The 18,600-nt window shown below is 43.1% G+C and overlaps 1 protein-coding gene across 1 annotated transcript; it reads right to left on the reverse strand.

The window, feature by feature from the left end:
- Positions 1-1,178: 1,178 nt before the first annotated feature.
- LOC120065012 (U1 small nuclear ribonucleoprotein C-like) lies at positions 1,179-16,667 on the reverse strand. The gene is made up of 6 exons (XM_039015652.1): positions 16,596-16,667; positions 3,077-3,119; positions 2,859-2,967; positions 2,345-2,434; positions 2,108-2,218; positions 1,179-1,797 (listed from the first exon to the last, which is right to left on the reverse strand). The coding sequence occupies exons 1-6, from the start codon at positions 16,601-16,603 to the stop codon at positions 1,682-1,684; spliced, it is 477 nt and encodes a 158-aa protein (XP_038871580.1). The 5' UTR covers positions 16,604-16,667; the 3' UTR covers positions 1,179-1,681.
- Between the last annotated feature and the right edge of the window lie 1,933 nt (positions 16,668-18,600).

Consider the following 18,600-nt stretch of genomic DNA (forward strand, 5'->3'; position numbering starts at 1 on the left):
CCCAGACCATTATTCCTCTTCCACCAAACTTTACAATTGGAACTATGCATTCGGGCAGGTAGCGTTCTCCTGGCATCCGCCAAACCCAGATTTGTCTGTCGGACTCCCAGATGGTGAAGCATGATTAATCTCTCCAGAGAATGCGTTTCCACTGCTCCATAGTCCAATGGCGGCGAGCTTTACACCCCTCCAGCCAATGATTGCCATTGCACATGGTGAACTTAGGCTTGTGTGCGGCTGTTCGGCCATAGAAACCCATTTCATGAAGCTCACAGAGCCAGCTTGGAACTCAGTAGCGAGTGTTGCAACAGAGGACAGACGCGCTTCAGCACCCGGCTGTCCCGTTCTGTGAGCTTGTGTGACCTACCACTTCGCTGCTGAGCCGTTGTTGCTCCTAGAAGTCCACTTCACAATAACAGCCCTTTTCAGTTGACCGGGGCAGCTTTAACAGGGCAGAAATTTAACAAACTGACTTGTTGAAAAGGTGGCATCCACGTTGAATGTCAGAGCTCTTATGGGCCATTCTACTGCCAATGTTTGTCTATGGAGATTGCATGGCTGTGTGCTCAATGTTATACACCTGTTAGCAACAAGTGTGGCTGAAATAGCCAAATCCACTCATTTGAAGGGGTGTCCACATACTTTTGGCAATGTAGTGTACTTGGCATATTCCTCAAGCGGGAGAAAAGCCTTATCATGCATATGATGAGTCATGCAGGAGAGAAACCATTTACATGCCCTATGTAACAAAGGCTTGGTTGCGGTAGGTACTTTAAAAAGACACACCTGAGACTTCACACGGGAGAAGACACGTTTGTGGAAGACGCTTCAAACTGAAAGGAGCCCTGACGGAGCACATGCAGCTACACATTGGGGAGAAACCTTTTAGCTACAATGACTGTGGCAAATACTTCAGTCGGACAAATGTCCTTATGAACCATACTGCATATTGCATACTGACAAGAAAATAATGTACAAGTAACCTGTGGAGAAAAAGAGTCAGTCTGAAAAACAGACTTCTTTCTATAGAACACACTCAAGTGTCATATAGTTGAATAAAGTAGAGGTAAATTGAATAAAGTACACAGACCATTTTCTAAACACGAGTCCTTGTTCATTTTATGAAAGTAAACCCTCTCTTACATCTATTATTCAAACAAAATGATTGAAGACCAACATACACTTTCAAGTCTACTCATTTTATTTCTTTAAAAAATAAAAAGACTGTGGGCCCCAAAAAATAATCATATTTTACATTGAAAAACAAAGAAAATCAGGCATTTACATCGGAACAGTGACAAAATAATACCTGCTCTTTCTGACATGCGTGTGCAACTGGTGCCACGTTAAACCTCCACAGCTGTATTCTTATTAGGCCAGCAGGGGGAAACGGAACCCTACTTGTGTAAACAATACAACTATGCGTCAAAACAAAATATGACCTCTACGCTAAACACAAAAAACCCTCAGAAGTTTTGGTTATGTGAAACCACAATAAATAGCCTGTCAAAATGGTTTTGTGGAGATAAAGAGGGATGATGTGGAACTCTACCAAATGGGTTTTAAGGTGGAGACAATGGGTGGCTTTTTCAAAAACCCAAACAAAGCATTTGGTGCAGTGTCCTCCAAAGATCATGTATACGGCAGTGTAGAACACAGGAGCGCCTCTTGATTTTGGGTCTCATCTGTCCGGCCGGATCATACCCGGTCTGATAAGCATCATTGGACGATGGGGGCGCATCATATGTGGGCCAGGCATCATCTGCATGTGGCCCATTGGTGGTCGCATACCTGGACCTACAGGACAGCAAACATCACAGAAATCATATCGGATTTTACTTGGTATTCACATTTGATCCTAATCATGGTCCAGTATACATGCCCCTTATGGACTATTATAAATACATTACATCAAATCTTGGTGAAAAATATATCTCAAAGCTATGACTTTGACCAGGCATGAACTGTTCTTGTTCAGTGAAGATTTGTGAGCAGCAGCAGATACATTTTGGGTGAGAACTTGCCCATCGAAAATATTTTTTTAGACACATACACACAGTGTTAACATCAACAATACATTATGTAGGTGTTGGGGCAATAATCTCACCTCCAGGCATCATTCCATGTGGTGGGGGCCCCATCATTTGCATCATATGAGGACCATGAATACCCATAGGGGGCCCGGGCACTGGTAGCATGCCTGGGCGTGGAGGGCCACCTGGGGTTCACAAATTACAATTTAAATCTCAGTCCCTAACACAGCAAGTTATCAGTATCCCATATAAATATAAATCACTCTCAAAATACTAGACTAGCACTTGTGGTTGGTTCACAGTCTACGTACTGATGTTTGGAGGAGGGAGCATGGCTCCGCCTGGGGGAGGGGCTCCAGGGAACGGGGTAGGAGGGATCTTACCGGACTGGAAGGCAGCCGCTGAGGAGGAAAACACAAGGCCACATGTTAACCTATTGTAGAGTTGACAGTCGCTGGACCAGGGCGCTACCTCTGAATTCACTACATCGGTGTCCGACGTGGGACGGCACCCATGAGGCCATCGGAGATGCACGTGTTCACGCGAGGGACTTCATATAGAGAAGCATGGGGACACACAAGGGGGTAGTGTAGCGACCTTCAAAATATGTTCGGATCTCTTGGGAGTAGCGGCTAAGGTGTTGGGTTGACAGTCGCTGGACCTGAGTTCAAATCCTGGTTAGGGCTATCCCTGAATTCGAACACTATACGCTTATTATGCAAGTGTGGGGTTTGTGCATGTTTTGTATCTGCACAAACTGTTGCTTATAAACAAAACCGCATAGAATCTGCCGAATGTTTAGCTACCCCCTTCATATCTGCTTACTTGTTTTATCGATGAGGCTCTGTGCCTGCTCCTCCATCCATTTCTGGTAGTAGTCTTTCACATTCTCTTTATGCTTTCGTCCACTACAGTGAGTCTTTCTCACCGATGGCTGTAAAAATATATAAATGTTCAATTTAATGTTAATACAGGGTGCAATTTATAAAGTGCTCGCTATTGTTAAAAAATGCAGAGGCTGAAAATTAGAGAGTCTGGCTTACCGAGTCATGTGTAAGGTACGTATCACAGTAGTCACAATAAAATCTGGGGGATACAAAAAAGCAAGTTAACCAATTCACTGAAATAAAAATAAAAACTTTAGCTGGGCAATGGACCAGAACAAACTAGCTTGGAGCAGTGCCTTATATTGTTTACTATGCAAATAGAAGGCTCTGGCTGGGAGAGTGAAGAAGACGCTAGCTAGTAGCTCTCGAAAACCCTTCTCAGTATGTAGGGTTTTCAGCAGGTACATTTGCCTACAGTTGGCTCCATGGGGGAAATTCCGACCCAAGTTAAGCGCACACGAATGGACTGTAATTCCCTTTTATGCTCTTCTCTCTCCTCGTATTCTGACCTTGAACTTATGCCATTCACCAGCTGTTCGTTTGAGGTGGATGTCAGCGAAATGAAGGTGTGGCAGGGGTGTGTATTTTTTATTTTTTCTCCCCAATTTCGTGATATCCAATTGGACGTTACAGTCTTGTCCGTACTGGAGTTGCAGTGATGGGACTCGGGAGAGGCGAAGGGCGAGAGCCGTGCGTCCTCCGAAACATGACCCCGCCAGGCCGCACTGCTTCTTGACACAATGCTTGTTTAACCCGGAAGCCAGCCGCACTAATATGTCAGAGGAAACATCGTACACCTGGCGACCATGTCAGCGTGCATTGCGTCTGGCCCGCCACAGGAGTCACTAGAGCATGACGGGACAAGAACAACCTGGCCGGCCAAACCCTCCCCTAACCCGCGACGCTGGGCCAATTGTGCGCCGCCTCATGGGTCTCCCGGGCACGGCCGGCTGCGACACAGCCTGGGATTGAACCAGGATCTGTGGTGACGCAACTAGCACAGCGATGTAGTGCCTTAGACCGCTGCATCACTCGGCAGGCAGATACGCTGTATTCTGACCATTACGCGGGAGGAAACCATGAATAAGGTTGAGCGAACCTACCGGTTCCAAGTGGAAAAAATAATAACACCATTCTCCATGCACTGTAATTTATAAATTGTTAAGAGATAGGTAAATGAGTAATCAGTTTGGATAACGGGATTGTAAATAAACAACGCAATTGTTTTAGGATGTTTCCTTATGATCCTTGGAGACAAACGTGAAACCATATGGACGCAAACTCAAAATCATATCAACATTGCGGCCTCTTTTCCACAGTGAAGTAGGCTATAAATATCTGTGCTGTTTAGTGTTGTCAAGATAGCAGAATTTGACTTCGATACCAGGTTGAGTATCACGATACTCAATACTAAAACGATACCTCAGGGAATAAAAGAAAGCGTATTAGCTAGTCACGGAATAACCATTGGTTCGAATCATTGAACAATATGTTGATAAATGGTAGAACGACTAAAATAATAATTTATTCTATATAAAATGTTTCAAAAATAAAACAATTTGAAATGAACAGAGGAATCTTACATTTTCCTTATGGAAAACCATGAGACTCAGAGCATACAACAATAATTGTACAATTACAAATGTTTTAAAATGTAACTTGATACATACAGTGGGGAGAACAAGTATTTGATACACTGCCGATTTTGCAGGTTTTCCTACTTACAAAGCATGTAGAGGTCTGTAATTTTTATCATAGTTACACTTCAACTGTGAGAGATGGAATCTAAAACAAAAATCCAGAAAATCACATTGTATGATTTTTAAGTAATTAATTTGCATTTTATTGCATGACATAAGTATTTGATACATGAGAAAAGCAGGACTTAATATTTGGTACAGAAACCTTTGTTTGCAATTACAGAGATCATACGTTTCCTGTAGTTCTTGACCAGGTTTGCACACACTGCAGCAGGGATTTTGGCCCACTCCTCCATACAGACCTTCTCCAGATCTTTCAGGTTTCGGGGCTGTCGCTGGGCAATACAGACTTTCAGCTCCCTCCAAAGATTTTCTATTGGGTTCAGGTCTGGAGATTGGCTAGGCCACTCCAGGACCTTGAGATGCTTCTTACGGAGCCACTCCTTAGTTGCCCTGGCTGTGTGTTTCGGGTCGTTGTCATGCTGGAAGACCCAGCCACGACCCATCTTCAATGCTCTTACTGAGGGAAGGAGGTTGTTGGCCAAGATCTTGCGATACATGGCCCCATCCATCCTTCCCTCAATACGGTGCAGTCGTCCTGTCCCCTTTGCAGAAAAGCATCCCCAAAGAATGATGTTTCCACCTCCATGCTTCACGGTTGGGATGGTGTTCTTGGGGTTGTACTCATCCTCCTTCTTCCTCCAAACACGGCGAGTGGAGTTTAGACCAAAAAGCTCTATTTTTGTCTCATCAGACCACATGAGCTTCTCCCATTCCTCCTCTGGATCATCCAGATGGTCATTGGCAAACTTCAGACGGGCCTGGACATGCGCTGGCTTGAGCAGGGGGACCTTGCGTGCGCTGCAGGATTTTAATCCATGACGGCGTAGTGTGTTACTAATGGTTTTCTTTGAGACTGTGGTCCCAGCTCTCTTCAGGTCATTGACCAGGTCCTGCCGTGTAGTTCTGGGCTGATCCCTCACCTTCCTCATGATCATTGATGCCCCACAAGGTGAGATCTTGCATGGAGCCCCAGACCGAGGGTGATTGACCGTCATCTTCAACTTCTTCCATTTTCTAATAATTGCGCCAACAGTTGTTGCCTTCTCACCAAGCTGCTTGCCTATTGTCCTGTAGCCCATCCCAGCCAAGTGCAGGTCTACAATTGAACCCTGCTGTCCTTACACAGCTCTCTGGTCTTGGCCATTGTGGAGAGGTTGGAGTCTGTTTGATTGAGTGTGTGGACAGGTGTCTTTTATACAGGTAACGAGTTCAAACAGGTTCAGTTAATACAGGTAATGAGTGGAGAACAGGAGGGCTTCTTAAAGAAAAACGAACAGGTCTGTGAGAGCAGGAATTCTTACTGGTTGGTAGGTGATCAAATACTTATGTCATGCAATAAAATACAAATTAATTACTTAAAAATCATACAATGTGATTTTCTGGATTTTTGTTTTAGATTCCGCCTCTCACAGTTGAAGTGTACCTATGATAAAAATTACAGACCTCTACATGCTTTGTAAGTAGGAAAACCTGCAAAATCGGCAGTGTATCAAATACTTTTTCCCCCCCACTGTATAATCAGAGTTAAATTTGCTAATCTATGGACAAAATACTGAGTCAAATGACATGCATTAGACCTGATTCATTATAGCTAAACTATTGAATGGATTACATGAATAGTATAGTTCCAAAATGAAGATTTTTTTTTTTAACAAACACTTTGAAGCTAATTTCTGAAGTTTCTATACAGAACAAAAATAGAACATGTAAAATGTTGGTCCCATGTTTCATGAGCAGAAAAAAAAGATCCCAGAAATTTTCCATACGCAAAAAAATATTATTTATCTCAAATTTTGTGCAGAAATGTGTTTACATCCCTGTTAGTAAGCATTTCTCCTTTGCCAAGATAATCCAACCACCTGACAGGTGTGGCATATCAAGAAGCTGATCATTACACGGGTGCTGGGGACAATAAAAGAATACTATAAAACGTGCGGTTGTATCACATAACACAATTCCACAGATGTTTTGATGGAGCGTGCAATTCGCATGATGACTGCAGGAATGTCCACCAGTTGGTAGCCAGATAATTTAAATGTTTAATTTCTCTACCTATAAGCTGCCTCCAACGTTGTTTTAGAGAATATGGCAGTATGTCCAACCAGCCTCGCAACCGTAGACCAAGTGTAACTACGCCAGCCCAGGACCTCCACATCTGGCTTCTTCACCTGCGGGATCATGAGACCAGCCACCCAGACAGCTGATGAAACAGGAGTATTTCTGTCTGTAATAAAGCCCTTTTGTGGGGAAAAACTAATTCTTATTGGCTGGGCCTGGCTCCAAAATGAGTGGGCCTGGCTCCCAAGTGGGTGGGCCTATGGCCTCCCATGGCTGCGTCCCTGCCCAGTTATGTGAAATTCATACATTAGTGCCTAATTTATTTATTTAAATTGACAAATTTCCTTATATGAACCGTAACTCAGTAAAAACTTTGAAATGGCTGCATATACAGTGCATTCGGAAAGTATTCAGACACCTTTACCTTTTCCACATTTTGTTACGTTACAGCCTTATTCTAAGCCCTTTAGAATTTTGCAAAAAGGCACCTAAAGACTCTAAGACCATGATAAATAAGATTCTCAGGTCTGATTAAACCAAGATTGAACTCTTTGGCCTAAATTCCAAGCGTCACATCTGGAGGAAACTTGGTACCATTCCTACGGTGAAGCAGGGTGGTGGAAGCATCATGCTGTGGGGATGTTTTTCAGTGGCAGGGACTGGGAGACAAGTCAGGATCGAGGGAAAGATGAACGGAGCAAAGTAAAGAGAGAACCTTGATGGAAACCTGCTCTAGAGCACTCAGGACCTCAGACTAGTTTGAAGGTTCACCTTCCAACAGGACAACGACCCTAAGCTCACAGCCAACAACGCAGGAGTGGCTTCGGGACAAGTCTCTGAATGTCCTTGAATGGCCCAGCCAGAGGTCGGAGTTGAACCCGATCAAACATCTCTAGAGACCTGATGGAATATCTACATAGGCATACAGAGGCCCATTATCAGCAACCATCACTCCTATGTTCCAATGGCACGTTGTGTTAGCTAATCCAAGTTAATCATTTAAAAAAAAAAGGCTAATTGATCATTAGAAAACCCTTTTGCAATTATGTTAGCACAGCTATAAACTGTTGTCCTGATTAAAGAAGCAATAAAACTGGCCTTCTTTAGACTAGTTTAGTATCTGGAGCATCAGCATTTGTGGGTTCGAATACAGTCTCAAAATGGCCAGAAACAAAGAACTTTCTTATGAAACTCGTAAGTCTATTCTTGTTCTGAGAAATTTCATGCGGGAAATTGCCAAGTATTTTCTACATTATAGAATATAGTTAAGACATCAAAACTATTAAATAACACATATGGAATCATGACGTTACCCCCCCCCAAAAAGTGTTAAAATCTAAATATATTTGCTTTGATGACAGCTTTGCACACTCTTGGCATTCTCTCAGCCAACTTCACCTGGAATGCTTGGAGTTGAGTTTCCGCATAAGCTGAAAACTTGTTGGCTGCTTTTCCTTCACTCTGCGTTCCAACTCATCCCAAACTATCTCAATTGGGTTGAGGTCGGGTGATTCTGGAGGTCAGGTCATCTGATGCATCTGATGCAGTAGCCATGCTGGTTAAGTGTGTCTTGAATTCAAAGTAAATCAATGACAGTGTCACCAGCAAAGCATCCCCACACCCTCACACCTCCTCCTCCATGCTTCATGGTGAGAACCACACATGCGGAGATCATCCGTTCACCTACGCTGTTTTCACAAAGAAATGGCAGTTGGAACCAAAAATATCAAATTTGGACTCATCAGACCAAAGGACATATGGTCTAATGTCCACTGCTTGTGTTTCTTGGCCCAAGCAAGTCTCTTCTTCTTCTTGGTGTCCATTATTAGTGGTTTCTTTGCAGCAATTCAACCATGAAGGCCTGATTCACGCAGTCTCCTCTGAACAGTTGATGTTGAGATGTGTCTGTTACATGAACTCTGTGAAGCATTTATTTGGGCTTGAATTTCTGAGGCTGGTAACTAATGAACTTATCCTCTGCAGCAGCGGTAACTCTGGCTCTTCCTTTCCTGTGGCGGTCCTCATGAGAGCAAGTGTTATCACAGCGCTTGGTTTATGAGACTGCACTTGAAGAAACTTTCAAAGTTCTTCACATTTTCCGGATTGACTGACCTTCATGTTGTAAAGTAATGCTGGACTATCTTTTCTCTTTGCTTATTTGAGCTGTTCTTGCCATAATATGGACTTGGTCTTTTACCAAATAGGGCTGTATACCACCCTTACCTTGTCACAACACAACTGATTGGCTCAAATACATTAAGAAGGAAAGAAATTGCACAAATGTACTTTTAACAAGGCACAGCAGTTCATTGAAATGCATTCCAGGTGACTACCTCATGAAGCTGGTTGAGAGAATGCCAAGAGTGTGCAAAGCTGTCATCAAGGCAAAGGGTGGTTACTTTGAAAAATCTAATATATATATAGATTTGTTTAACACTTTTTGGTTACTACATGATTCCATATGTTTTATTTCAAATCAAATTTTATTAGTCACATTAGTCACGCCGAATACAACAGGTGTAGACCTTACAGTGAAATGCTTACTTACAAGCACCTAACCAACAAAGCAGTTAAAAATATATATATATATATATATGAGCAAGAATAAGAAATAAAAGTAACAAGTAATTAAAGAACAGCATTAAAATAACAATAGCAAGACTATACACAGGTGAGTACCGGTACAGAGTCAATGTGCGGGGTCACCAGTTACTTGAGGTAATATGTACATGTAGGTAGAGTTATTAAAGTGACTATGTATAGATGATAACAACAGAGAGTAGCAGCGGTGTAAAGGGGGGGGGGGGGTGCAAATAGTCTGGGTACCCAGAAGCTGTTTAGAAGCCTCTTGGACCTAGACTTGGCGCTCCGGTACCACTTGCCGTGTGGTAGCAGAGAGACCAGTCTATGACTAGGGTGGCTGGAGTCCGACAAATTTTTAGGGCCTTCCTCTGACCGCCTGGTATAGAGGAACTTGAAGCTCTCAACCTGCTCCACTATGAATCCATCGATGAGAATGGGGGCGTGCTCGGTCCTCTTTTTCCTGTAATCCACAAACATCTCCTTTGTCTTGATCACGTTGAGGGAGAGATTGTTGTCGTGGCACCACACGGCCAAGTCTCTGGCCTCCTCCCTATAGGCTGTCTCGTCGTTGTTGGTGATCAGGCCTACCACTGTTGTGTCATCTGCAAACTTAATGATGGTGTTGGAGTCGTGCCTGGCCGTGCAGTCATGAGTGAACAGGGAGTACAGGAGGGGACTGAGCACGTACCCCTGAGGGGCCTCCGTGTTGAGGATCAGCAAGGCGGATGTGTTGTTACCTACCCTTACCACCTGGGGACAGCCCGTCAGGAAGTCCAGGATCCAGTTGCAGAGGGAGATGTTTAGTCCCAAAATCCTTAGCTTAGTGATGAGCTTTGGCAATATGGTGTTGAACACTGAGCCGTAGTCAATTAATAGTTTCCTCACATATAATTTCCTTTTGTCCAGGTGGGAAAGGGCAGTGTGGAGTGCAATAGAAATTGCATAATCTGTGGATCTGTTGGGGCGGTACGCAAATTGGAGTGGGTCTAGGGTTTCTGGGATAATGGTGTTGATGTGAGCCATGACCAGCCTTTCAAAGCACTTCATGGCTACAGACGTGAGTGCTACGGGTTGGTAGTCATTTAGGCGGGTTACCTTAGTGTTCTTGGGCACAGGGACTATGGTGGTCTGCTTAAAACATGTTGATATTATAGACTCGGACAGGGAAAGGTTGATAAAGCCAGTGAAGACACTTGCCAGTTGGTCAGCGCATGCTCGCAGTACACGTCCTGGTAATCTGTCTGGCCCTGCAGCCTTGTGAATGTTGACTTGATTTAAGGTCTTAATCACATCGGCTGCTGAGAGCGTGTTCACAGTCTTTCAGAACAGCTGGTGCTCTCATGCATGTTTCAGTGTTATTTGCCTCGAAGCGAGCATAGAAGTAGTTTAGCTCGTCTGGTAAGCTCGTGTCACTGGGCAGCTCTTGGCTGTGCTTCCCTTTGTAGTCTGTAATGGTTTGCAAGCCCTGCCACATCCGACTAGCGTCAGAGCCGGTGTAGTACGATTCGATCGTAGTCCTGTATTGACGCTTTGCCTGTTTGATTGTTCGTCGGAGGGCATAGCGGGATTTCTCATAAGCGTCCGGGTAAGAGTTCCGCTCCTTGAAAGCGGTAGCTCTAGTCTTTAGCTCAGTGCGGATGCTGCCTGTAATCCACTGCTTCTGGTTGGGGTATATACCTACGGTCAACTGTGGGGACAACGTCATTGATGCACTCATTGATGAAGCCAATGACTGATGTGTTGTACTCCTCAATGCCACCGGAGGAATTCTGGAATATAATCCAGTCTGTGCTTGCAAAACAGTCCTGTAGCTTAGCATCCGCTTCATCTGACCACTTTTTTTTATTGATCGAGTCACTGGTGCTTCCTTAAATCAGGAGGATAGAATTATGGTCAGATTTGCCAAATGGAGGGCGAGGGAGAGCTTTGTATGCATCTCTGTGTGTGGAGTAAAGGTGGTCCAGAGTTCTCCCCCTCTGGTTGCATATGTAACATGCTGATAGAAATTTGGTAAAACTCATTTAAGTTTCCCTGCATTAAAATCCCCGGCCACTAGGAGCGCCGCCTCTGGATGAGTGTTTTCATGTTTGCTTATGGCGGAATACAGCTCATTCAGTGCGGTCGTAGTGCCAGCATCAGCATCAGTCTGTTGCGGTATATAGACAGCTACGAAAAATACAGATGAAACTCTCTAGGTAGATAGTGTGGTCTACAGCTTATCATGAGCTGCTCTACCTCGAGGCAAATCCTTGAGACTTCTTTAGATATTGTGCACCAGCTGTTATTTAGAAAAATACATAGTCCGCTGCTCCTTGTCTTACCAGACACCGCTGTTCTGTCCTGCCGATACAGCGTATAACCAGCCAACATTAAGCACAAGATATTACAGTTTTGAATGTCCCGTTGGTAGTTTAATCTTCCGCGTAGGTCATCGATTTTATTTTCTGAAGATTGCACGTTTGCTAGTAGAATGGAAGGAAGTGGGGGTTTATTATCGCAGTCCTGATGTTCAGAAGTTATTTTTGGTCATAAGAGACGGTAGCAGCAACATTATGTACAGAATAACTTACAAACAATGCAAAGAAATTAACATAAAAAAAACAGTTAGGAATAGATAAAACGTCAGCCTTGTTCTCCGGCGCCATCTTATATATAATTCATAGTTTTGATGTCTTCACTATTATTCTACAATGTAAAAAATAGTAAAAATAAAGAAAAACCCTGGAATGAGTACGTGTGTCCAAACTTTTGACTGGTACTGTATAAATTGTTTTTTGGGGGGTGCCTGTTTTGCATGTTATTTTGGCATTAATACGTGTCACATATCAATTTTTTTTGTAAATCATTGAGTTAATAAAGCCACATACAATCATGGTTTCTTTTTTGCTTTCTTGAGTAAGGCAGCTCCAAAATGCAAGTGTTTCAGCCTAGCTCAGTGCTTTCTGTGGTGTTGGGGCAGCCAGCGGGGGAAAAAACGAGGCACAGGGGTTGGTAATGTTCTCCATTTGCGCCGTGATTGGCTCAGTGTTCTGTCACTCATGGGGACACTCTGTCACCAACAAATCAAAGGGTAGAGATCAAAAATTCAAGCCCCTTGAGTGCTGCCAGAGAGTTATATTAGAAGTGCCCATCCAAGAATGCTCAAGGTCATTAGCCACAGATAAAATTGTCAAATCACGCTATATGTACAGAAGTTTGATTGGACTGATCAGGTCAACATCATATTTTCAAAATCTTAGCTAGCAGTTATTATCATGAATCAAGTCGACAATCTACTGCCAAATCCTTTTTCACCCTTGTCATATGAAGAGAAATTATAGAGAAAACGTATCGGTGCTCATCGGCTATAAACATTACACAACAACTTGAAAATCGCAAATTCAACAATGAGTGGTTTGGAAGGAATCAGTGGCTAACTGCAAGCATGGCAAAGCAATCACTACCCTGCTATTCAGTAGAGTGGGTGTGTGGTCTCAAGTCTGGGTTTAAGGGTCTTTTTTCCCAGCTTAAAAGGATAAACTTTCAACATTGGCCATGCTGTCAATCCAGCATGACTTCTGCCTCGCTCAAAACAACTGGAAACTCAGAAATGGGAAATCTGACTTCAGTGAGTTCAACACAACTGGGAACTCTGAAAAAAACGAGCTCCGACTAGGAAAATACGTTTTGAAGGTTCATCCAACTTGAAATTGTAAGTCGGGAACTCAGGCCTCTTTCTAGAGCTCCGACCTGAAGATCACTAACGTCATCATGAGTCGACCTTGTTTGTTTTAAAAAAAGTCTGCAAACAAGCAAACACCGGCCACGAACGATGTGTTTACAATACGGCGTTGGCAATAAAGCATTATTTGTTCGACCGCAACTTCTGGGGTAGCTAGCTTTAGCTTGGTGCCTAGCTAGCACCAATACAACCAGCCTGAAAACAATGACCAATAGAAACTGCAGTCATTTTCATTATTCTTAGCAATGATTTAGGAATCCTTGAGAATAAGTATTAGCTAGGTAGCCACTTGTTGTTCGTGTAACACTATAACTTTACATCCGTCCCCTCGCCCCGACCCGGGCGCGAACCAGGGACCCTCTGCACACATCAACAACTGACACCCACGAAACGTCGTTACCCATCGCTCCACAAAAGCCGCTGCCCTTGCAGAGCAAGGGGCAACACTACTTCTAGGTTTCAGAGCAAGTGACGTAACTGATTGAAATGCTAGTAGCGCGTACCCGCTAACTAGCTAGCCATTTCACATCCGTTACACTCACCCCCCTTTCAACCTCCTCCTTTTCCGCAGCAACCAGTGATCCGGGTCAACAGCATCAATGTAACAGTATAACTTTTAAACCGTCCCCTCGCCCCGACACGGGCGCGAACCAGGGACCTTCTGCACACATCAACAACGGTCGCCCACGAAGCATTGTTACCCATCGCGCCACAAAGGCCGCGGCCCTTGCAGAGCAAGGGGCAACATTACTTCTAGGTTTCAGAGCAAGTGACGTAACTGATTGAAACGCTAGTAGCGCTAACTAGCTAGCCATTTCACATCCGTTACACTCACCCCCCTTTCAACCTCCTCCTTTTCCGCAGCAACCAGTGATCCGGGTCAACAGCATCAATGTAACAGTATAACTTTAAACCGTCCCCTCGCCCCGACACGGGCGCGAACCAGGGACCCTCTGCACACATCAACAACTGTCGCCCACGAAGCATCGTTACCCATCGCTCCACAAAGGCCACGGCCCTTGCAGAGCAAGGTGCAACACTACTTCTAGGTTTCAGAGCAAGTGACGTAACTGATTGAAATGCTAGTAGCACGTACCCGCTAACTAGCTAGCCATTTCACATCCGTTACATTCGCCTATTGAAATTGAACTTAGCTAGCCAGCTACTTAACCCTGTTGCACAAAGCTAAAGTTATAAGCAGCCAGCTAGGTTCATCTGGCTAGTGAGGCTCGACCAGACCGTGTTATATGTTGTGAAGCTAGCCACAATAAGGATTAGGCACAATGGTGGAACTTGCGGTTAGCCTTTAAAATATAAGTACCTATTTGAAAGTGATGCAGAAGGTTACAATTGGTGGAATCATGCCATATTTAGACTAGATAATGTTAAACAAGGTTGGAATGTGAAGCAATGAAATGGGGTATCAGTCTACTCGGTGACACACACAGAACACAACTCTGAAGAGTTTACGCAAATATTAGCATTGTAGCTCTTATCACGGGACTGTGACTGTAAATTCACCTCCCCAGTCAATAAGAGCTACGACGCTAATGTTCTCTGGGTGTCACTGAGTAGACTGACAACATTCCAACCTCGTTTAGCATGATCTATTCAATTATGGCATAATTCTACAATTTGTATTCATTTGCGTCACTGTCAATGGCATACTTTTATTTTGAAAGCTAACCGCAAAGTCCACTATTGCGGCTAATCCTTATTGTGGTTAGCTTCACATAGTTGGGTCCGACCACCATTAATCAAATAAGAACTGTCTTATAAATTAGGTTTATTTTAGATGATTAGGGTCGTTTTGCTATGTTTCTGGGGAAGAACATTGTTTACATCCATGAGCTAGCTAGCTTTTTTTATGACCAGCACTGTAGGTGTGCGAGACAACTTAACCAGCATCATAGCATACGTATCGATGAATCGTTGTGACATATGAAATACGAGTGATAGTGTAATCAAAGTGTAATAACTATGTAAAAAATGTATGAACGTATTCAATTATTATGTAACGTGCAGTCATTTCAGGTCCTGATTGGTCAACAAGCTTATTTGACACGTCAAATAGTGTTTTGACGTGTATCTTTTTTGACACGCAAAGACCCAAACAGCGTTCCATAGAAATCCTGGTTGAGAATGAAACGACTGAACAAATGAACAACGTAACAGCACAGCAAGTAAGTGAAAGAAATAGGTTTTGATTATGTTTTACTGCTAATGAGGACATACGTAAATGCCAACAAAATAACTTTTTGTCAGTGTGGTGTATGTGTGTAACCTTTATTTAACTAGGCAAGTCAGTTAAGAACAAATTCTTATTTACAATGACGGCCTACCCTGGCCAAACCCGGACGACGCTGGGCCAATATGAAGCCGCCCTATGGGACTTCCAATCACGTCCGGATGTGATACAGCCTGGATTCGATACAGGGACTGTAGTGACGCCTCTTGCACTGAGATGCAGTGCCTTAGATCGCTGTGTGCGTGTGAACTATTTAACTGTACTAGAACGCTTAAAAGGCAGCTAAAATGTTTAATTTCGGTACCATTTTTTTTGGCAAGGAAAATATCGGATAATGGTATTGGCCAAAAAATGTCATATCGGCGCATCACTAGTTTGTACATGTTTTTTAAAGACAGTAAATGAGGCTAAATGACCTGTTTCACTGCCAGAGAAAACTCCGCTGATAGCCAGGTGTAGCAGTGGTAAGGTGATGGGACAGCTTTATGTAGGCCCTAACATATTGTGGGCACCGTTTGTCACAGTTATAGGGAAATTAATGTATCGTGTTGTGTAGTGGCTTTGCTGGCATGCACTGCCCCCACCAATATTTACATGCTAAAATCGCCACTGGAAAAGACACTTAAGACTCACGGAAACATCCGAAGTCACACATTCGGATTTGGCACTTCACGCCCAAGTATATCATACTTTGACTAAAATGATGACTTGGCTACATTGTTGTGCAACATCATGGGTAAGCTCTGGCCATCGTCTTTCAGGGTCAAAACGTGGATTTCTACTGGTGTGGGCGTTTAACCTTTTGTTTATTGAAAATGATCTCTCGCTGATATGAAAGATGCATTCAGTACCACAAGCAATGCGTTTTAACTTTCAGAACGAGTCGGGGATCTTAACAAGTACAACTACAAAAAGATACCATCGTCAGGCGTTAAAACAGTTAGCGTCTATGAATGGGTTAGCTAGCTAGTCTAGATAAAACATTTCACATACACAATTGAACTTTAGTTAAGGCAAAGGAGATCATTACCACGATATGGCATCGCTAAATGAGAACAGATAGCTTAGTATCAAAACAGCGAACTGGCTAGATGGGAATGAATAATGAGCAAAATGGTAACGTTAAAGGTCGTATGCTAACGTTAACTATTGGGGGGCAGACACAAAATATACACAATCTCGATTTAAAAAGAATCGTTCCCGAACATAAGTTTTAAAACATTGAAACATGTGACTATTGCAGGTGACGCAGCGATAAAATACTTGTAAATAACACTTGAATTGAGGGATTTCGCAACTTACTTAGGCATATTTTTTTGTGTTCTTCACGAGACGGCTCAGTGAGATCATTTCCTGTGTTCAGGGTTGCCAGGCCTTCGCAAATGTAAATCCTTGACAAAGGCCTGAAAACTAGCAGCAATATTAGTTTCCACTTTTATCCAATAAACCCTTTCCCATAACGACTTCGAGCGAATTAAGAAATAATATAGACTTAATTTAATTCGGTTTTTCATCAAAATAGTAATTATTGAGAGCTTATTAAGAATATGTTGCAAGAGAAAATATAATTATTCTTTATTAAACTAGCCAGATCATTATCAATTTAACTTGTTCTGACTGCTATAATTAAGCTGGGTGGTTCGAGCCCTGAATACTGATTGGCTGACAGCCATGGCATATCAGACCGTATACCACGAGTATGACAAAACATGTATTTTTACTGCTCTAATTATGTTGGTAATATATTTTATGGAAAAGGGGTTGGAAATAGGTGGCTCCATAATGACCAATCGAAGTAGCCTACCTACAACTGGCAAAAAGTTGTCACAAGCGCGCATGTGGTGCTCTGTCTCCGTGACTCAGCTGCCTGCTGCAGCGCTCTCTCAACCAGTGCTCTCAACACGCACATACACACCCCTCCGGCCCTCCCCATCATTCATGCACTTACTCACTCACAGCCTGCTCACAGCCTGATAGTCAGCATCAGCAGGTCACAGTGAGATTTATTTTTTAAATAAGAGAAATCAAATCAAATTTATTTATATAGCCCTTCTTAGATCAGCTGATATCTCAAAGTGCTGTACAGAAACCCAGCCTAAAACCCCAAACAGCAAGCACTGCAGGTGTAGAAACACGGTGGCTAGGAAAAACTCCCTAGAAAGGCCAAAACCTAGGAAGAAACCTAGAGAGGAACCAGGCTATGAGGGGTGGCCAGTCCTCTTCTGGCTGTGCCAGGTGGAGATTATAACAGAACATGGCCAAGATGTTCAAATGTTCATAAATGACCAGCATGGTCAAATAATTATAATCACAGTAGTTGTCAAGGGTGCAAAATGCCATGGCGGCCACGATGCAATTTAGAAATAGCATAAACCTCGCAACATTTTAACCAGTGACATCGTTTTCAAAGTAACCAAATATTAGGAAAACTGTGGACATGGCAACCCTGCCTGTGTTCCCACTCTCAATTGTTCGAAAATTCAAAGGTTGACCATAAATAGTTCCGCCTAATAATTTACATACTTTTTCTCATTGCTAATTATGATTTCCCTGTGGAGAGTAGTTGATTAGTCTAATTCATTAATGCAATAAAGGACCTCTGATTATTTAATTGTATTTTTCCTTAGAACGACCCAGATTATTGTTTTGAAACCATCATTAGCTAAAGAAAAGCCAATACAAATAAGAATTCGAATAGCAACAGATTACCTAATCAAAAGTCTGCACCAAAGACAGTTTTAGAATGAATTTTAAGACTATTCTATTGGTTTTAAATCAATCCCCGATTGTGCACCCCAAAACATGTCTGATGTGCTTCTAAGGCACTAGCCTTTTAACACTAGCCTTTTAACTATCCCAAAGCCTAGGACCAAGAAGCATGGAGAGGCAGCCTTCAGTTGGTATGCCCCCAGCCTCTGGAATAGCCTGCCAGCAGAGTATGTGAGCGGAGCTGAGCATGCCCAATTTGACTGGAGTGTTGGGCGAGATTCCCAAAGACTGGAGCGTCGGCCTTCTCATCTAGTCCAGTAGAGCTCACTTGACGAGCTCAGGGCATGCATTTGTAGTCTACTTGTGTGCTGCTATAGCCCCTTGCTTTAGCTACTGTCATGGAGTTCCCTAAATATTTTCATAAAGAAGTTAGTAAAACACACAGGGGCTAAATCAAGGTGATTTACAAAGATGACGACCAAGAGCAAGATAGGGAGTGCGGTGATGTACTGTCCACAACTAAAGAATCATTGTGGTATCTGAAAATACACTTATCCCAAAAGGATGATGGTGTACTAACTATGTGCACATGAAAGGA

Source organism: Salvelinus namaycush, chromosome 20 (assembly GCF_016432855.1).
Source record: "Salvelinus namaycush isolate Seneca chromosome 20, SaNama_1.0, whole genome shotgun sequence".
Lineage (NCBI taxonomy): Eukaryota > Metazoa > Chordata > Actinopteri > Salmoniformes > Salmonidae > Salvelinus > Salvelinus namaycush.